Source organism: Trachypithecus francoisi, unplaced genomic scaffold (assembly GCF_009764315.1).
Source record: "Trachypithecus francoisi isolate TF-2019V2 unplaced genomic scaffold, Tfra_2.0 Lachesis_group12, whole genome shotgun sequence".
NCBI classification, from domain to species: domain Eukaryota; kingdom Metazoa; phylum Chordata; class Mammalia; order Primates; family Cercopithecidae; genus Trachypithecus; species Trachypithecus francoisi.
In genome coordinates this window covers 28147196-28169105 of record NW_022681457.1, presented here as the reverse complement: position 1 = coordinate 28169105, position 21910 = coordinate 28147196, and the positions used below count along the sequence as shown (strand labels likewise).

General features: G+C 39.5%; 1 protein-coding gene across 24 annotated transcripts in view; it reads right to left on the bottom strand.

Annotated features, from left to right (window-relative positions):
* Positions 1–18972, bottom strand: part of SGIP1 (SH3GL interacting endocytic adaptor 1) — a 245175-nt gene extending 226203 nt beyond the window's left edge. For 14 of the 24 annotated variants that reach the window (XM_033225189.1, XM_033225192.1, XM_033225200.1 and 11 more), the window contains exon 1: positions 18161–18573. In XM_033225189.1, the coding sequence (XP_033081080.1) occupies positions 18161–18170 (10 nt within the window). In that variant the 5' untranslated portion in view covers positions 18171–18573. Of the gene's footprint in view, positions 1–18160; positions 18574–18639 lie in introns of those variants that run through there. The other 10 variants (XM_033225193.1, XM_033225191.1, XM_033225195.1 and 7 more) reach the window with 8 other exon arrangements.
* Positions 18973–21910: the final 2938 nt, after the last annotated feature.

Below are 21910 nucleotides of genomic sequence, written 5' to 3'. Positions count from 1 at the left end.
TTGGACTTTTGCACACGTTGGAGGCAGGTGCCTTATATATGGCATTCATCTATGCAATTGTTTTTCATGCTCTGACTAAAGAACTTATGATGATAACAAGAAACACAACATGCAAGTAAAAAGGCAACACCTAAGAGCAGTATTTGTATTTACTGCAGAGCAAACAACATAAATACTCTATTTCAGGTCTATAAGTAACTTGGAGAGGACTGGCATGTTTTTACATATTTCTAAAATGTATGTCTCATTATAGTTATTGAGAGTTGAGCATCTGTTAAGAATATTAAAATCAAAAGAAATGTTAAGCTTTAACTACAATGAAAGTATTAATATAAAATTGGGAATTATAACCTTTTCCAAACCACAAAGTCATAATGACTATATTTTTCATATTAAACAAAAGGCAACCGATGATTTAATTGCCTTTGAAATGCTAAAAAATTTAAATTCTATTACAACTGAAAGTAGGAGATGTGCCTAATAGATTGTTAAGCAAAAGGTGGAAATAGACATCGCATTCTAACATAGGGGAATTGCTTTAAGTGCTGAAAACAGCATTGCAAATTTCTCTGAAACATCCAATATCATTCATTAAAGTTTGCTTTAACATACAATGCCACAGAAAACTATAAAGTAAAATATGAGAAACTACAAACCAATCTGATTTAAAATAACCAGAACAAAGACATCCTTAATAATAGTTTTGTTAGCTCTATCGTCATTTGCTGATGTACCATTAATATGGTGAGTTATAAACTCTCTGAGCCTCAGTTTTCTCATCTATGTAATAAGGACAGTAGGTAAGCATGCTATAATCATCTTAGTTGTTATCACTATCAATGGCTGTGGTGCAAAGAATGCCATTGTTCTGCCCCATATGGGAATACAGTAAGTTTAAATCCTCAAAGGTAAAAATTAAGAGACAATATTTCTTAGTGTTTCACAATATAACTTTGAGAATCAGATAGATCAGTGTTCAAGTCTATAGTCATACCACCTTGAACATGCCTGATCTCGTTAGGTGAATTCAAGTCCTAAATATTTAGGCAAGTCATAAACTCTCCGAACCTCAGTTTTCTCATCTGTGGAATAGAAATAATTATCTTAGTATCAACCTTATGAAATTCTTGTGAATATTAAATGAGATAAATGTTTATAGATATTTTAGGAACAACTTCCGGTATGTCGCAGGAGCTCAAGAAATGATAGCTATTTTTATGTTAATAAACCTGAACATGACTCGAATATGTCCTCTTCTTGTGGGAGGGGCAGTGGTAATAGCCATATATACTTGTTAAGAGAAATTATGGAACGCTTCTTGGATAATGTTATTCTAAGTCTTGTTTTATTATGCAATATCCAGAGATCTAGGGCTGTTCTGGGGTAGCTGGGTTTTGGTAAGTTACAGGGCAACTATCTTTTGGTAAGGTCTAATTAGAGAATGGGAAGAAAAGGAAAGGAGAACTAAAGCCAGTTATGAGAAACTTTAATAGAAGAGGTGATTCAGGGCTATTGGCTATTAAGAGCTCTTCCTCTCACCAATCTGCTAGGAAAATCAAGGGGTCGCCATACATAGATGTATATAACACATATGCACTGACAATTTAAAAAATAAAAAATAAACCATAATTTCACAGCCTTTGGTGTGGAGAAACGATGAAGTCTGAGGATTAGATTTATGGCCTAGGACCTAGGCCAGTGGTGAACAAGAAAGACTTTCTCAAGAATAATGAGAAGGAATATCTCTCAGGCTCATAATTCAGCCAGGTGCTTATAGAGCAGGTGCTTATAGAGCAGAGTAGGTATAGCAATGAGCTATTAAAAAGAACTCAAAGATACTGGGAGGGACTCTTCTTTTCTTTTGGAAAATTCTCTAAAAGATTCCTGCTTCCTTCTGGAACAACAGAGCAACAGGGCAGTTGTGATGTTAGGTTTGGATGACACCTATTTAGGAGATGGAGCAGTAAAATCAGAGGTCTTCTAAGGATTCTGGCGAGTCAGTGTATGGATGGAAACCAAAATATGAGTGTGTAGCCCCAGAAACTGCTCAGATACCTGGTCAGAAACTAGGTAAGCTGGCAGGGGTTGGGGAGCACAGATGTAGGGCACATCTAGGCAAGTGACCAAGAATATCGTAAAAAGACGTTTTGGTATCATCTTGTAGCAAGTTCTGGGGAAGTTCACTGAATCAAGCATATGCACAAGCATGATAATATTAACTGATAATATTAACAATGCCAACCACAGTATAATAATAAGGATAACATGAGCAATTGACTGTAAAAGTAACAGGAAGTATGTTTGACTCTACATACACATAGTGTCATTTAATGCTTGCCACTTTGACTCACTCTCACCTTACCAGGTTAGGTCCTTATTTAAAAAGCTCTTCAAGAATACCATTCAATGCTTCCTTCACATAACTTTGCTCACTTATAATCATATAATTATCTATGTTATTTTAATGTCATTGTCACTAAACTGTAAGCTCCACAATGTCTGTTTCATGAGGTTTGCTCACTATGTACATCTAGTACCTAGCACAATATTTGAAACCTCAATAAATACTTGCTGACAAGCTTGTAATTTGGGTTAGTTTAAAAGGAAAAAAAGAAAAAAGAGAAAGAGAGGAAGCATGGAAGACAGGAGGAAGGGAAGGGAAGGGAAGAGAAGGGAAGGAAGGAAGGAAGGATGGAAGGAAAGAAGGAAGGAAGGAAGGAAGGAAGGAAGGAAGGAAAGAAGGAAGGAAGGAAAGAAGGAAGGAAGGAAGGAAGGAAGGAAGGAAGGAAGGAAAGAAGGAAGGAAGGAAGGAAGGAAGGATGGAAGGAAGGAAGGAAGGAAAGAAGGAAGGAAGGAAAGAAGGAAGGAAGGAAAGAAGGAAGGAAGGAAGGAAGGAAGGATGGAAGGAAAGAAGGAAGGAAGGAAGGAAGGAAGGAAGGAAGGAAGGAAGGAAGGAAGGAAGGATGGAAGAAAGAAGGAAGGAAGGAAGGAAGGAAGGAAGGATGGAAGGAAGGAAGGAAGGAAGGAAGGAAGGAAGGAAGGAAGGAAGGAAGGAAGGAAGGAAAGAAGGAAGGAAGGAAGGAAGGAAGGAAGGAAGGAAAGAAGGAAGGAAGGAAGGAAGGAAAGAAGGAAGGAAGGAAGGAAGGAGCTTGAAGCTCAGGCTTGCCCAGGGGCGCATAGCTAGCAAGTCTCAGAGTCAGGATCTGGATCCAAGTAATTTTTAACTTTCAAGTCTGTGCATTTAGCTGCTATATTATATAAGAAATTATAAAAGAAAACCAGAGGCCTGTTCCTGTCCCAAAGGAAACTAGACCAGGAGCAATTCCCACCTACAGGAAGCCTTGCATATATTTTCCTCTCAGGTAAAAATGCAATTTAGGGCATAGTAAGTTTTGGCACCTGCAGGTAGGAAGAGAGGGCTATAGAATTGGAGAAGGACACAGGTGAATCTAGTTAAGGTGGACTGTAGGTATCTCAGTAGATGACATTCAGAGAGGACACAAAAGGTTTTAATGGAAACATTTGGAGAGAAAAATGAAGCATGGTGAGGTCAACCTCTGTCAACAGTAAGATCTCTTAAGTATTTCTATCTTTCTGATCTGGCCTAGAGAGAAAAAGCCCCAGTGATGAAAGCCAGACTAATAAACTAACTGATTCAGTATCAGAACAGCTATCAAATAATTGAAGTGCTTCAAAGATATTTAAAAATAAGCACATTAAAAAAGTGCATGATACCCTTGTATCTCTAATATCTTCATCTTTTTCAGTTGTCAGCATGTCTTTGAAAAAGCCTAATGCCAGAACCATTTGGGTTAGAAAGAGTTTATGCAACAGCTAAATTAAATCTTCACTTTGAGCCTACAGACCTCAATAGTGATGGTGCCAATGAGTGGCTTGGGGAAGGGCACCACAATCCCTTCTAATCTCCATCAGCTTTCCCGCAAATAAACATAAAATTCAAATAAAATCAGAATAGTTATTACTCAAACACAGATTCAAGACAATCCCTCGTCCACTTCCTCAAAAAAAAAAAAAAAAAGCTAGACTGCCATCTGTAGCTACTAAAGTCCATCTGACAATCCAAGTAATTGTCTAAAGATGCAAGCAAAAGCATGACCTTCTTCACCCTCTCCAGTGGCTTTTCATTGCTTCAGAATCCATTCCAGATCCACCTCCACTGCTCACAAAGCCCTGCCTGATGTGAATCTCCTGTTCTTCTCTCCTGCCTCTGTTCCCTTCCTCACTGGTCTCTGGCCATGCTGGCTTCCCTCTTATCTTTGAGTTCACCAAGGCCCAGGCACATCACCCTGCTGTTTTCACTCCTGAAATGCTGTTCCAGAGCTTCAGGGGTCACAAGGTATAGGGGTCTCAGTTCAAGTGCCCCTTCTCAGAAAAACCTTCCCTTACCACCGAAAGTAGCCTTCACCACCACCCCTCCCATTCTCCACCACATGATTCTATTTTGCCTCTTTCACTGATTTTAACGTAATCTGAGATGATCTTGTTCATTCATTTGGTTTGTTCATCTTGTGTCCTCATACTTGAACTCAGGTTCCATGACAGCAAGGTCTGTATGTGTCTTGCTCACCTGTGTCTCACACCTAGACCCCTGGCTAGCTCACCGCCTTGCACTGTCACTACAACCCTTCCTATGTGTCTTAGTCAAAATTTGATCAAGAGTGTGAAGAGCTCTGTTCTTCACTGTGCCAACTTGAACTGGGCTGCCATGAAGACAGAAGATAGCAGGAAACTCAAGAGAAGAAATCCAGATGAAATAATTTGATCTGGCATTTAGAAGGAGAGAATTAGACTTTGCTGAAATTGTATACAGAACTATATTTGGGTTTGTAACTAGTCCAAGATAGATGTCAGTTGAACACCCTTTAAACTGCATTTTAAGTTGTCCCACTATGTATCCATTATTGCTAACAATGTTTTTATTCAGTTTAACAAAATTCCATATAGCCATCCCATTTAAATAAATCATTAAATTTGGAAAGGTGCTTATCTTCTGGTATCTAAAAATGAAAAAAAAGTCATTTGTAGACATGGAAATTTAAGGATATGGGGAAAGGGGTTGCCTGTAGCAGGGATTAATCATAGAGTTTTAAAATGAGTTGGTGCCTTCAAAATATCTAACCCAACCCTTCAGTTGAAACCAGAATTTTCAAGATACTAAAACTAATAATGCTCTAATACTACATTATACTTATATAAAAATTTTACAGCTTTCAAAATACTTTCACATATATTTTAATGTTTCAATATTCAACCCAGTAAGATTCAGGAACACTCATATAATTTACCAGTCTATAGATGGGAAAGTAGAGAAGTGATGACTTAACCCAATAGACATAGTCAGGACTTGCAGAAAGGACACCCCAGATTGGTTCTTAGCCACCTAGCAAATTCTTGGTCTTATCCTCATAATCAATAAAGAAAGGTGCCAGGAGATATTAGAATTTTTCTAATTAAAATCAATTTCTTTTTACTACCTTGCTTTCTTTCCCCAATGTTAGAGCCTTGTCTAAAGTCACTCAACTGGTTGGGGCAATGCCAGGACTAGAATTCAATGCAGAATTCTCACCACCTCATCAGGATAACTTATTAAATAAGAGCGAAGAAGTCATACCATACCATGAGACTCCTTAATCTGAGCAATTTGTCCTCAATATACAAATCAAGCCTAAATATTTGATGACAGAGGAATAGTAAAACAAATTATGATGCTGATGAGATCACCAAGGGTTAAGCAACTTCATGTTGTGTGTCTCCAAAGCTCATGTTCTTCATTCAACAAACTGTAGTAGTGGTTGGTTCTTTCATAACAATGAGATTATTTGGGAATTTAATTTTCTTCTATGTATCTTCTTATTTTGCAAGTTTCCTGCAATGAAACCTGGCTTCTTAAAATCAGAGGAAATGATTAAAGGAGTCAGGCAGACATGTGTGAGATACTATATTAACTGCACACTCCTGGAACCAGAATGTGGCTCTCAGCCAGTGTGATCCTACGTGGCAGATGGGTGCTTTGGGAAGAGCAGAGGAAGCACGATCCAGGGTATTGCCTGGCATCCAGGAACTTTACTGGGACCTTTGATATGCACAGGACAGTAACGTTTAATAAGCTTTTACTATGGACCAAATACTCTTCTAAATGTTTTGCATATTTTAACTCATTTAATTCTCATAATAACCATATGCTAGGTGACTTGACTCTTTCACCAAAAGTTTGTGATCCCTAAACAGGATTCATTGACTAAAACTGGGTATTTATTGAGTATTTACACACATGCCACACATTGGGAATCCTAAAGTGAGTAAAATATGATCTCCACTGTGGCATAGTCCTTGTTTATTTAGCAAGGAACAAAGCAGGTATAAGAATGTGCTATGCCTAAAAGAGAATAGTAACTAAGATTTATTGGGAGCTTAACATTTTGTCTTAAGACTGCACCGTCAACCCTTGCCTGAGTTACTGGCCTGCCAGCCTGCCCTACAAATTTGGGACTTGCCATGCCAGTCCCCACAACCATGTAAGCCAATTCCTTATTTAAAAACTCCTCTCTCTCTCTCTTTCTCTCTGTATGTATGTATACACACACACACACACACACACACACACACACATACACACACACACAAAATTTGTTCAGTTCTGTCTCTCTGGAGAACTCCAAGTGCTACAAGTGCACTTTCTGATTTAATTTTTTTAACCTTACATGATTAAATTACCCATGAGAAAGACTGTTATCATCACATCCACTTTCCTAAGGAGGAAACGTGTTCACTAGCTCCCTAGGGTCACACACACAGGTTTAAGCTGGATCAGTCTGACTCCAAAGCCAGAGCTCTCATTTTCAACCTGCTGCATATGTGAAGGCTTCACTGAAGGCAGGCAGTCTTTAGTTAGTGCTTGAAAAGTCAGAACAGACTGTTTCCATATAGAGAAGGAAAGGAATGGCAAGTTCAAGGGCAAGAGAATGGCAAGGAGCTCTGTCTGGCTGGGCCAGTGAGAGATAAGGCTGAAGGCAGCCTGTGAGTGAAAGCTTTGCACAGCACACTAAAGCATTTTGACTTCATCTTAGAAGCATGGGAAACAATCAAAGGCAGATGATGAAATTGATGTCTTTGGTGGCTGTGAGGAGGATTCATTGGAAGGTGGAAGAAGCAAGGTCTGATCAGATGTGTTAGCAGGGGACGAAAGAGAGAGAACAAAGTCAAGAGCTATTCAGGAAAGACAATCTACAGCTCTTGAGGACCTACTGATGTAGGACAGGAAGGAAGGAGGAATCAGGAATGAATCCAAGCAGTGACTGTAGCTTGGCTACTCGGTAGACATAGTTCTTCAAATTAGGGCACAAGGAGGCTAAGAGAAACTTAATGGTTACAGTCAATAGCACAGGAGTAGGGTTCTATCTACGATCAGGCTTAGAGACCATTTCCTGCCATTGTTACCAGAGCTGCTGCTGTGAGCAATTTTTGACATGTCGTTTTTGGTGATTCACTAAGGGCATTTGTAAAGGTGGGTGCACAGGTAGATCACCTATATTCTAGTGGGTTTTGTATGTTTGTCTGTTTGTGTTTGAGACAGACTTTCCCTCTGTGGCCCAGGCTGGAGTGCAGTGATGTGATCACAGCTCACTGCAACCTCCACTTCCAAGGTTCAAGTGATTCTCCCGCCTCAGCCTCCTGATTAGCTGAGAGTACGGGTGTGCACCACCATGCCCAGCTAATTTTTTTGTATTTTTGGTAGAGGCAGGGTTTTGCCATGTTGGCCAGCCTGGTCTGTAACTCCTGGCTTCAAGTGATCCACTTGCCTCGGCCTCCCTAAGGGCTGGAATTATAGGTATGAGCCACCTTGCCCAGCCTATATTCTAGTTTTATTCCCTGTATTTCAACTTTGGGAAACTGCTTGTGGTAAGGAATGCAAGGTAATATCATCTCATGTGCCCATTCCAATCAATTCACAGGAATTTCCTGGAATATGATGTTGAGATAGATTCTACAGCTAGGGGGAAAGATGGCTGTGATTGATTAATGATGCTGTACATGTTCAAGAAAGGGGTAGCTGACCACATGGATGTTGAGAATAAAGGATGATGGAGTATGCTTGTAACTTCATGGTATGGTGAAGAGGAGAAAGAAATCTGTGAGGCCTATCTTCAGGAAGGTACAGTAATAATATACATAAAAAGCAAAACAGCAAGCAGTAATTTCTAGCCTCCAGAGGCTAAGAAATCCACAAGTAGCACCCAATAGAACAATGGAAACTGTTCTATTTTATTATTAGTTATCATTGCCAATCTCCTACTGTGCCTAATTTATAAATTAAACTTTATAATGGGTATATAGGTTGAGAGAAAACTGTCTGAGAAAAAAACTGGCATCTGTAGCACACTCTCAGATGTATATTATTTCATTTGCTCTTCATAATGACTCTATGAGGTAGGTAGCCAGCATTATTCTCCCTTTACAAATGGGGAAGCTGAGGCCAACCATTCCAGAACTCACTCAAGGTCACCAGTCACAGAGGCGGTATAGTCCCTCTTCAAGTCCTGGCCCTTCCCCCCACACTGTACTGACTCACTGAGAAAATCAAGGGAGAGAGCTATAAATGGTCACATTGTATGTGTACTCAGTAGAACGATGACCCTGGGGACACATTCATTTGTGTCTTTTGGCAGTCATCCAGCCAGCCTCAGCACCTTTGAACGTGAAAGACACCATGGGCGCCAAGTCTTTGTCTATTCACAGTTTTGGAATCGTTACTAAAATAAACTTCGACTTGTCCTCTTACAGAGAGAATAAAAATCCTTAGGTAAGTCTTTTCATTTGGCCTTGGTTTCTGCAACTATAAAATGAGATTGAACCCATTTGGTTAATCTTCAAACGATGGTACACATTATCATGTTTTCATGATAACAGCCACAGTTTTCATAAAATATCGGTGATCACTGAGCTGTCCTTCTCAGGGGGAAAAAAGGGCTTTTGTTTGTGGTGGGAACCAGGGTTTTTGATAAAATGTGTGGTAGAAGGTAAGTTGTGAAAGTTTAGAGTCTACTGGACTAGTGACATCACTCCTGACCCTCCTCCTCAGAAAACTGTAGAAAAACAGGGAGAGCTACTGAAAAGAGCCCACTGGGATAAAACCCTTCTGTGTGAGGTGGCCTTCAAGTTGATGACTGTTCTGAAAGATCATGACCTGATAATAAAATTAACTCGCTTAGTTCTGAAGAAGGCTTTTGAAACATCGAGTCAGACTTAAGCAATCTACTGTTTACTTGCCAGTCAGAGACCTAGGTCAAACACTTTAGATATGAGTAAGATTTTCCAGTTACGCCATTATACAAATAAACAGCACTTAACTAGGTGTTAAGCCTGGCTGATATGTGCTGGTTCTGCCACTAGTAAGGTGGTCACCTTGAGCGTCACTTAACCTTGGTGGGCCCTAGTTTCCTTCTGTTTAAAATAAGGATAGCAATGCAAAAATTCCTCCTTATCCAAAGTTTCATTTTCTGTGGGTTCAGTTACCCACAGTCAACTGTGGTCTGAAAATATTAAAGGAAAAATTTTAGAAATAACCAATTCATAAGTTTTAAATTGCATGCCATTGTGAGTAGCATAATGAAATCTCATGCCGTCCTACTCCATCCTGTCTGGGACATGAATCAGTCCTTTGTCCAGTGTATCCACGCTGTCTACACTACCTGCTCTTAGTCACTTAGTAGTCGTCTCAGTCATCACATTGTCGCATATCACAGTGCTTGTGTTCAAGGTCAATGGCAGCCTAACACTACATCACAATGCATACGTCATTCACTCCATTTCATCTCACCATGTAGGCACTGTAACATCTCACATCATCAGAAGAGAAGTGCGTACTGTATAACAAAATATTTCGAGACAGACACCACATTCACATAACTTTTATTATAGCAGGCTGTTATACCTGTTCCAAATTTTATTATTAGATATTGTTGCCAATCTCCTACTGTGCCTAATTTACAAATTAACTTTATCATAGGTAAAGTTAATTTTACCTATGATAAAGGTAAAATTATCATAGGTAAAATTGATACCTATTGATTGATACCTGTGAAAGTGTATATATATATAATTATATATATAAATCAACTTTATCTCATATATATGTATAGGAAAAAGCACAGTGTATATAGGGCTTGGTGATATCTGTAGTTTCAGGCATCCACTGGGGGTCTTGGAACAAATCCTCTGCAGGTAAGGGAGGATTACTGTACTTATTCTTTCTACCACACAGAGGCATTGCAAGAATAAAATATGTACATGCAAATGTGATATCATATAATAGACTCTATGCTTCTGAAGATGGGTTACATTTTTGCCTTGTGTTTTGCTGTCATTTTCATTGTGCCTAGTACAGCAACTGAGATATCAGAAACACTCCAGATGTATCTGTTTGATGAATACAGCATTTTTAAAACTTTTAAGCATGTGCAAATGTCACATAATCTTTGACAATGCCCTAAGTGAGCACAATATTTTCTTCCTTATATTGTTTGTAAAGAGAAGAAACATAGGTAACTCCACACAGGCTTTCAAAAATCCCAAAACACTAGTCCTGACACATAACAGCAGTGGATATGAACCAAAAATAAAAATGAAAGTTTTTGGTATACACCAAAAAACATGTGAGTAGATGTGTAATTTTGATCCTGAAATGACCCTTTCGTGGCATTTACATCTTTTCTGTGAAAATGTTCAAGCCTACAGCAGTTGCTGAGCTCTCAGCTGCAACTTTGGGTTTGGAATAGTGAGCTAAGGCAAGGACATGATACTTATTCATTTATTAAATGTGTGAGAAGCATGAGCCCAAGGGGCACTGTCATAAGACATTCACAGAACCAGTATCTGAATGCTAGACTTCAGAATGCTCACCTGTCACTTGATCCATGGATCACATAGGCTCATGCTGACTGACTTCTGCAAAAGGATGCCCACATTTTAATCTGTTTTGTTCACTACTGAGCTTATAACACCTAGAACAATGCCTAGTGTGCATTCGGTACAGAATATTTGACGAATAAATAAACAGTTCTAGACCAGGAGTTGCAGAAGATGGTTCCCATAAATGCACTTTTTGTGTTCCAGTACGGGAAAGAGGCAAAACTAAATTGTGGGTGCAAAATAAAAATAGAGAAAAATTAAACTAATAAAAGGCAGACAGTAATGCATTTGAATTATTTGTGTGTCAGGGATGAACATATTTTGAGATGAGAGGAAAAGCAGTCAATCATTAGAATTCAAACCTTGGAGCGAGTAGATTTGAGGAATCCCAATCATTCAGCAAATGCCAGAGACTGTTAAAGCTGGAAGTTCTAGAGGTATGGCAGATCAATTATCTCATTTTGTTTGCAAGGAAACAGAGCCCAGGAATGTAAAGTAACTTTCTCATGGCATACAGCCAAGCAGTCACAACACTTAGACTCAAACTCAAGTCTGACTTCTGGGTTCATGTTCTTTTTACCAAAAAGTCCAACTGCATAAAATCAGCTAACACATTGAGCGCCACAAATTCTTTAATCAGGAGTAATTTGCATCTGAAAAATCTCATATACCATGACATCGTCACTGTACACACAAATACATAGAACAACATTACACTCATTTACATTCATTCATTTTTTTAAAAACACTTTCCCAGATTCCAAGTCAAACCTGCTAGCTTTGTAAGCCACCATTTTCAGGCTTGGTCATAAACCAGAGAAAAGCAATGAGAACCCAGGAAGGGAAAGGTGGGATGGAAGAATGAGAAAAGTAGAGAAAGGAAAGGCAGAAATGCAAGGAAGGCAAAGGAAGAGAGATAAGAAAAAAAGCATCCAGGATATTGACAAAACTGACTCTGGGAATTCTTTGAATGATGGTGCTACAATGTGCCTTTTTTCATTACGAAATCATTTCCTAGGAACTCATCACCAAAACAATTCAAGCTCAAGTACGTATTTTAAAATGAGCTATTTCTTTTTTTTGCATTTCAATATATATTATCTGTTTCTCACAATTTATCACTGCAGAATATTGTCTTATTTCCTAATTGTTTCATGTTTATTGATTTTATTTCTCCAGTAAGAATACACATTTGAGCATTTTTTCTTATGTCCATCATAATGCCCAAAATAATACCTAATAATGAACAGTATACAGTTATCTGAGTCATTTATATCTAGTTTTGTTCACTTATTCAATTAATAAACATGTTAAGTATTTATAGTGTGCCAAGAGCTAAGGATACAGAGGTGAACATGGTAGACCAGATTTTTGCCCTCGTGGAGCTTACTTCTGAGTGAGAGATTCAGCCCATGCATTGAAAGCAGCCACAGGCCATAAACACAGCTCTGAGGAGACAGAGCGGGCTGAGATGGACTCAGTAGTCCAGGATATATGTTTGAGATGACAAGGATGATAGCAAAGGCTGCCTGAGGAGGTGGCAGTTTTGCTGGGACCACAAGAGAATTGGTAACTCCATGACCTGCAAAATTAGTGTTTTAGGCAAAGGAAAAGCCCTGAGGCATGAAAGTGTTTATTCTAAACAGCAGAAGGCAAGCAGTATGGCGGCTTTCAGTGTGAGTGAAGTATTTGATGAGCTTGAAAAGCCACAGCAGGCCAGAGCATGCAGGGTCTTGTAGCCTATGGATTTTAAGAGAAATGGGAAGATATAGAAGTTTTCTTAAACAAGGAAGGCGTGTGATGTAAAGTATTTAATTCTAGATGCCTAATATCTTTCTAATATCAGATCTTTCTAATATCTTGCAGATGTAGTTAACCAACATACAAGTTCCAAGAATAGAGGCCCATCGCTTCCCAAGTCTGAATGCACTTTTCCAATCTCTCTCCCATGGAAAGCTTGCCATTGTGTGCCCATACCTACATTTGGTAGTTAGCACACAAACCTGTGAGACCCAACACCTCTGCCTCACCCTACTTTTTCCTGCTTTTACTATGCTCCTACTTTTTCTATTCTACCTATGACCTCTTTCTTATTCAGTTAATTTCTCCAAATGGGACTTATTCAGACATGTGAGCCCAAATTCATTATAATCTCTTATCATTTTTCTTTCTTCCAACTCCTTTAGAGTTATCTCAGTAAATTCTCTCTCTCACTTTTAATTCAGTCTGTGAGTTTACATCATGACTTTACTCATAATTTAAAAGCAGTTCGTATGATAAAATTGAATTGGGAAAAGGTAAGCTACAAGTATGAAAGTAAAATTGAGCATAATTGAAAAATCCAGTGTCATGAGTATCTAAAACTTCTGAAAATACCTAGCTCTTCATTGCCCTCCAATTAAAGCTTCTTTCCTTCAAACAGCAACATTCAAAATTAAAAACACATTTAATGCCATAATTTTCTTCTGTTTAATTACTATGGGAACCATACTCTTCTTTACACATTTTATAGCAAATATTTGTATGTTAACTAGATATTGGGTTAATAGCCTTTGATGGACTTGTGCGAGACTCTATTATTTGTATCATTATTCCTACACGAAAACAGGTTCCAAGTAACCAACTCACAAACAAACTTTCAGGAACACAAAAATTGTGAGTTGGTAACTTCCTGTACCTTGTTTATTTGAAACATGGATAGTGTATGTGCTACATCCAACAGAAAGACTGATCCAGAGTCTTCTAGTATGGTTTATCTAATTTAATTTTTTTAAAGACTCCGTATTATTTTTAGAAGATTAATGTTGACCCCTGACACTTGGATGGGAACATGTACATCTAAAGAGGTTCTTTATGACACAGAACACTGGAGAAGATGAGAAATTGCACAAGTGATGGAACATACATTAGAATCTTGTATCTGCATGTTTAGATTTTCTAAAGTAATTTCATTATTTAAAGAAGAGAATCAGTAGGAAAATTAGAAGCATTCCCTTTAAAACTTCCTAACTAACTATAAAATGAACAGCTCCAAATTCAAGATGTCTTGCTCTTTTCTGACCAAACCAAAGAATTTTCCAAATGTTATTTTAGTAAAACTCTGTTTCTAAATAGGAAAAGAAGAAGTTCTTAGTGTTTATAAGGTTTATTGCAACAACAGAAGTTCAGTTACTTTTGAATTATGCAAAATTTTTTAAATAATGATTTTGGACATAAAAGGCATTAATAAGAAATTCAAGAGTATGGTTCTGTGAATATTCATATTTAAAACAGAGAGACACAGAATATGCAACCAAAGGCACTACGGCCTATTTTTCAATTAGGTTAACATGCCCAACCTGAGGCAAAGTGAAACTAAGAGTTTCCTAGAGGGTCAAAAACATGAGCTTTGTGGTTAAATGGATGTAGGTTCAAATTCCACTCCACCATTTTTTTGCCTCAATGCATTATTTTTACTTTTGAAATGTAGAAAAAGACTGAAAAAAGCATTGTATATACAATATACTTATTTTCAGGTTATTATGAGTAGTAAATATAATAAAATATATTACATTACCCCAAATATTATAATTAAACCCAGTAATCCCTTCAAAATATATGCTTGTTAATTTTTTAAATTATCATATAAAATGAAACCATTGGCACCTAGAAACGTATCTTTCTAGTATAGCACCTAAGAGCCTGAATATGGAACTAAAAATGCAAAACACCTTCAGTCGGGCCTATGTGAACAAGGAAAGTACTTTCTAGACATCCTCACAAATAGACAGATAGTCCAAGAAACTCTGACTTAGTTCCAGTTGTCTTAGAAAGGATAGCTAGGCCAGGCGTGGTGGCTCAAGCCTGTAATCCCAGCACTTTGGGAGGCCAAGACGGGCGGATCGCGAGGTCAGGAGATCGAGACCATCTTGGCTAACACGGTGAAACCCCGTCTCTACTAAAAAATACAAAAAACTAGCTGGGCGAGGTGGCGGGCGCCTGTAGTCCCAGCTACTCAGGAGGCTGAGGCAGGAGAATGGCGTGAACCCGGGAGGCGGAGCTTGCAGTGAGCTGAGATCCGGCCACTGCACTCCAACCTGGGCAACAGAGTGAGACTCCGTCTCAAAAAAAAAAAAAAAAAAAAAAAAAAAAAAGAAAGGATAGCTAAAGAATGCCATTTGCAAACTTTAATAATAATATATCAAAAAAATAGTCCTTGAATAGTTGCCCTAACCACATAGACTTCATTGCACGTTTAGCCAGTATGTGCACTCCTTAGTTAATAATTCCCTTTACTCATCATCTTTCCCTTCATATTTATACTTCAGAAGGCTCCAGATCATGTGGCTTTCTTTAGAAAGGAAACAACCCAGTGCCAACCACTGTCAAAAGATAAGTATGCAGGAAGCAACAAATCAAGTCCCTTAAAAATATGTTTTTTAATTAAAATACGTTAAATGAACCATGGAGCCACAAACTACTAATCACCTACTTGTGGTTCCTGGGGAATTATTTCGTTGACTTCCACGATATTAGGATCACTGAGGAGGTAGTAACATTTACCATCTATGATAAGATGGATTTCCAATAGGCATTGAATGAAAGGAGCCTATATCCTGTTCCACACAAACAAAACGTAGTTTACTATGACCCATTCTGCTGAATATTTGTTTACTCTTGCTTTACACAAAGTAGAGAAGTGCCTTTGAAAAGTTGCCATGGCCATGCTTTTTCTGAGTAGCAGACTAAAACACTTTAGCAATATAGAAATGTACATCCACATGAGTGCAAATATATGTTTTCTTCCTTTCCAGAAATGTGTTTGTGTGGATGACTCTATGTGTGTGTGTGAGACACACTACTTGAGGAGAAATATGATTTTAACTAGATGTTTGGTGGCACATTCTCAGAGTCTACTGATGTTTCAACAAAGAGCTGCAATGGCAATTTTGGGGTGCCTTTGATGAGGTTCCTTATCTTTCCAATGATATTGTGGTAGATGTACAGAGCCTGGCAATCTCTAGAGATGAGTTAAGTGGAAATAATAATTATATACCACACCTTCAGAATAAGAGCAATTCAGAGGTGAAATTCTGCCATGCAATGCCAGAAACATGAATGTATATTGCCAAAAAGACTGTCAACTAAGTTGGAAGGCAACTGATAGCAAATTGATTTTTGGTTAAGTTCGTATTTGCCTTTCTAAGGTCACTGAACTATTAAGATAATAAGGCTTAAAAACATTTAAGTAGGAACTATGGGTAGAAATAAATGTTAATTTCATTTAGCTATTTAAGCCAGTGAGAACACCTGTCCAATTTCTCTAGCAAAAGATCTGGTGAAAGACAACTGTATCCATAGTATAACCTCTAATTCATACCAGTGCTAAGATAACATCCTTCATTAGATAAATTTGGCAAACCCAGAGCAATAGTGTTAATTCAGCTCCAGCAAAAGTCTTTGTTGCAGTTCTCATTTTGGTTTAGGCAGCCTGGATAAGCTTATCACAGGGCTTTGAACTGGCATTCTTGGATGGCATAATAGACCATATTACCGGGAGAATCATTAATGAGCATCAAAAAATGTTACAACCTTCAAAGAAGATACTTTAGTGCCATGGTTTGCAAGGCAAGAAGTAAAAAGAAAGAGCATCCAATTCTCTATGCAAGACTGAAATCTAATCAGAATGTGTACAGATGCATTTTTAAGACATGCTATATGAAATTGAGCTGGAGAAATACAGTACCTCTACAGGCAAGATTTTTTTCTGAAGAAGATAATCCACATGAGTTTTTAATTGAAAAGTGCATCAATAATACTCTTTGTTTGTCTTGCTTTGCTATTCAAAGATTAAATCCATTTTGAATTAATGAAAATGACTTAATCTGAGAGTGTTAGCAATCTCAATTTATTTAGGCCTGGATTTGAAGGACTAGCTTGAGAACCTTTTGCAAACAAGACTCAGCTCCATGACAAAATCATACCCAACCTCTCTTTTAAGACTATCTTCTAAAATCTGTGGGTTTTGACTCTAGAATTCTTCACTCCCCCAAATCACATTGACAATGTTTGACATGATGACAGGGAGAGCAAAAAGAATTCATTTCTGCCAAATAAGTACAGGCTACACTGCTGTTTTTAAGAAACCATCCTCTTCTTATTCCATTTTGGTAAATTTCTAAGCAATAGTTAAAATCCGTAGGACAAACCTTGGCTTAAGAGGTGGCCTCTGCCATTTTCATGGCTGATTTGAGACCCATTATGCACTCAATTCTGCACTGTGAAATCCAGGCTGGGGACAAATTTCTGCCTGTCATCTTAGGAAAGGCCAGGAGTTTTGCACCATCCTATAGTGTGAAAACAGAAAATCAAAGCCTGCATAGAGCTGCTCGCTTCTTTCCTAATCAGCTTGCTGCTTTTTTGAGACAATCTTGGCTGTCACAGTTTCAGGTTGGGAAGGGTAATTTAGTAGAATAAAATATAGTTTAAATAGCATCTCCCCAGGGAAAGTTCCTCCTTACACTCAATATTGAATATACAAAAAGATCATCAGCAAATAATCATTTGATGCTTGGCTAAAAACCACTGGACAGGGAAAGCATTTAGGGAGCATAAAATTCTTTTTTAACCTAATAAGACCCCGAATCAGGAGGCAAGAGGCCCGGGTATTTTCCTTATATTTTTCATTCTGTTGCAATTACATTCTCATACAACTACAGTTTATGGACCAAATTTGCTGCCCTCCTATCCCAATAATATGATGTAAACTGCAGAGATAAAAATACATTATAAGAATTTTTATAATTTTTAAACAGTTCACTGAAAATGTCTGTATGGATAACTCTGTTAATGACCTCTCCTGTCTAATGTCAATTTCAGAAAACAAGTTTCCATTGTAAATGTTTAATCAGTGTAGTCCCAGGAACCCAGAACAGAAAACCTTATCTTCTTGCCCAACTTATTTGCTCGCAAGCTCTTTCCTAGCTCCATCTCAGCTCCCTGCAAACACTTTAGGCTTTTCTCTCTCAAAGGAGCTGGGAGCTCTGTAGGTTCTGAGCTAGGCAGCAGCCCTGTGGTTTGATTCCATTAGTCTGAGCCCAGATCCACTGCAAGCAAACTGCAGCATTTCTGCTTGCAAAACCTTGGCAACCAGGTTCTAGAACCGCCACATACACTGGCTGCACATATTCTTTAATGCTGTTCCGCCCAAACCTTGCTTGAAGCCAGTCAACCACAGCCGAAAGCATCCTACCTTCCATCATGGTGGCAGAATTGCATTCCTTAATTTCCAAGGAGTCTGAAAAAACACAGGAGGATACGATTCCAGGTCCCAGCTAAGTCCTCACCACGCCGCTGCTGAGGTCTATTGCGTCCGCTGCCGAAGCCAAAGGAGATAAGTGTTAACCCAAAAGACAGGCCATGGATGCTGCTGGTGCTACTTCACCTACAGGCAGGCTACCAGGAAGATGCTGAGAGAAAGGGAGAGGAACGGCAAGCCGGCCGAGCTGCACCGCCTGCGCTGCCTCGGCCAATCCCTTCAGCTTTGGACCGCGTCACATGGTAGCCAGCCTGCATCTCCTGACACAATACCCCCGGAGAGCACACAGAACCTATTTCCCGTCCCCATTCCCCTCCACCCCCATCGCCTCCCGTTTGTCACCAAATACACAGCCCCTTCCCCACCTGGTGACGCACTTCCCCCGCCCCTCCTCGTCGTCTCCTTAAGCTTACAGCAGCGGCTGGGTGCCCGAGATTAATTCCAGGGGCTGCCACCTTAACAGGGGACTCTGGCGTGAAAGGAGCACCTAAGTGGCTCGCTGCGGAGGGGGTTCTTTTATTTTTCTTTCTTCCTTTTTTTTTTTTTTAAGAAAAACTTAATAATTCCGTGCAGCCTGAAATCTTAGCAATACACTTTTAAGCTCCCATTCCGGTGTCCTTTTACCCTGAAGGAATTCCAAATGTCAGTGTCTGTGGCTTCCGTGCACATCTGTGCGCCTCTCTCTCTCTCTCCGTCTCTCTTTCTCCCCTCCCACTCTTCATTCAAGAGAGAAAAATCAATCCGACTGACGTCACATCATAAACAATTATCCCCAAAAGGATGATGCAGAAGAAATTTCACCCCAGCTGCCTTCGTGAGAGCCAGGGAATTAATTGCGCATGACATGCCGAAGGGCTGGGAACTGTCATTAAAACAAAGAAACAAAAGAACCCACCGAGTGGGGCTCTGGAATCAAACTGGCAACGCTTGAGATCATTTCTGGGGCGGGAGGCTGGAAAGGGGAGCAGGCAGGGAGCGGAAGCCTGAGCCCGACCAAAGACAGCTGTGCACGCAGGCTCCCTCCCACTCCAACCTGGGCACGCCGTCCGGGCTACAGACGGGACCCTGCGGGGCGCCCTTCCACGACAGAGTTCGAGTCCCGCCGCCGCCACCGCGTCCTCCCTGCCAAGCGCACACGGAAACTGCCTGGCTTCCCCAGGTGGGGAGCTTTTCTCGCAAACGACTGGGAGTGCAGCTGCCAACTGCAGTCTCTGTAGGAAACAAACTTTCTTGTAAATGACACGTTTCTCCGCAACGCGCCTCCTGCATCTGGAGTCGCCTTCAAGCCCATTCATTCACCCAAGTGGAAACCTGGAGGGAGGCAGTTGTGCCTGGTTGTGGTGGAGCCCAGGGTTTTGAAGCTTCCAGGGATGGGATTTGGGTGCTGTGCAGCTGTCTAAGTGGGAAGTTATGCCACTGGGCCTGGTTGGGTTGATTCTGTCACCTGACTGCTCTCCAGAGAACCTGGAACCTTCCAGAAGGGCCCAGGCCTGGGGAATCTACGACCCTTGGTTCCCTTCAAGAAAGCTCAGACAGCTAAGGAAGAAAAGGACAGGGCAGCCTATGAGAGGGAGAAGGAAGAGAAAAAGGAAAGGAGATGGGAGGAAAGGCAAAGTCTTCTTTAGAACTCAGGAAAGACAACATCAGAAGTGCGCATTTCTCCCTGTATAATCTCACAGCATGACCAGGAGAAAAGCTGTTACAGTAGAGAGCAATTGTGAGCATCAGATGAAAATGTACTCAAAATAACTGTAAGAAGATGCATGGCATGATCAGGGTTGAGCCTGTAATGTATTATTAATCATTTGTATTAGCAATACACTCACGAACTTTTTCTATTGCTCAGGCCTGGACATGGCCTAGCTCTTTTGATCAAAGCAAATATGACATCCTGGTGACTGACTGAAGTAGCATATTCATAGTTAAAAACAAAACACAGCTCCTTAGCAACTTAGAAGTTTTGAAAAACACATTGTTCTCCCTAAGGACACATATTTCAGTGGCCTCTAAATTTCAAAATGAAAATCTCCGGGGAGATACAAATACTTGTGACTTTTTCCTTATGTCTCTAAGACAGTTAAATTTTAAAAGGGGAGTGAATTCCCAAGTAAAACCTGCCTTGAGTACAACTTACAGTGCTTTGAAAATGACATGGGTATTATTGCAAAAAGGATTGATCAGTGTGTGCATGTGCGCACGCATGTGTGTGTGTTTAGCAATTTTTTTGTAATGATTAACAATATTGATGGGTATTGGTGTCAAATAGATGGCACCAAGGTTTGTTTCTGCCACGTAATGAGCTCTGTGACTCTGAGCAATTTATGTAATTCTCTGTGCCTCACAGTTTTCTTATCCTGAAATGGAGAGAATAGTAATACCAAGTTAATTGGGCTATAAATGGTAATAATAACAAATCTGTATTAATGGCTTACTATATGCCAGACAGTATTCAAATACTCTGTCAGTAAATTACTTAGCATTGTGTCTGGAGCATAATAAGACCTGCATGTTAGCTTTTTAGTATTAGTATTATTACTACCAAAGGGCTGGCAGATGCATCAAAGAAGCTTGCAGCTAACTGGGAGTTGTACCAAAGGCACAGAGAACAAGTTAGTGAAAGACCAGGTGATGCATCCAAAGATGTAACATGTTGGAGATTTCTGAAAGGTTGCTAAGTGGGAAATCAGAACCAAATGAGGTTAATTAGGAAAGACTTCTTTTTTTTTTTCTTACAGAGGTGAAATTTCAGAGTTCAGAAATTAATTGGAATGGGCTTGAAGTGGTAGTTCTAAAGAATATAGGGAGTTGTAAGTAAGAAAAAAGTCTCATGCAAAATCTAGAGGTGAGTGCAAGCACTGAGGTGCAGGAGTGGGGGCCATTGTTAGGATGTAAGGGAAAGGCAGAGAAACCCAGGCTACCTGCCTTCTTCCTCCCAATATAAGTTTTACAGTGTGTTAGAGTAATCCTCTCAGATAGATTTGGTATGGGTACACTTCAGGTTTTCTTTAGACTTGCAGCAACTATCTAGAGACAGCAAGTCAATGGAAAGATTCTTTTGGTCAGTGACTATTTATAGGAAAAGCAGAAGTGTGTAGATATTGTCAGAAAGGGATGTGTATTTAAAGGTGGTAAAGCTAATCTCAAAGGCTAAACTTCACCACAATTTCATCAGCTGTGTGTATTTTACCCTTTAAAAAGAAGATGCTATTACCAATTATAAGAACATCCAATGAATGAAGTTGTTTCAATAAAATTTCTCAAATATATAATCAAAAGAGATTATCCTAATTGTGGTGTTTTCTCATAGGTTTTTTTTTCTTTTTCTTTTTCTCTTTTTGAAAGAGTGTCACTCTGTTGCCCAGGCTGGAGTGCAATGGTGAGATCTTGGCTCATTACAGCCTCTGCCTCCTGGGTTCAAGCTATTCTCCTGCCTGAGCCACTTGAGTAGCTGGGATTGCAGTCATGCACCACCACGTGCACCTGATTTTTTTTTTTTTTTGTATTTTTAGTAGAAACGGGGTTTCATCATGTTGGCCAGGCTGGTCTCGATCTCCTGACCTCAAGTAATCCACCCTCCTTGGCCTCCCAAAGTGCTGGGATTACAGGCGTGGGTCACCGTGCCTAGCCTCTCATAGGTTTTTGAAAAAAAAATTGTTTTGATCAAGAACAAAGACAATCCTTTAG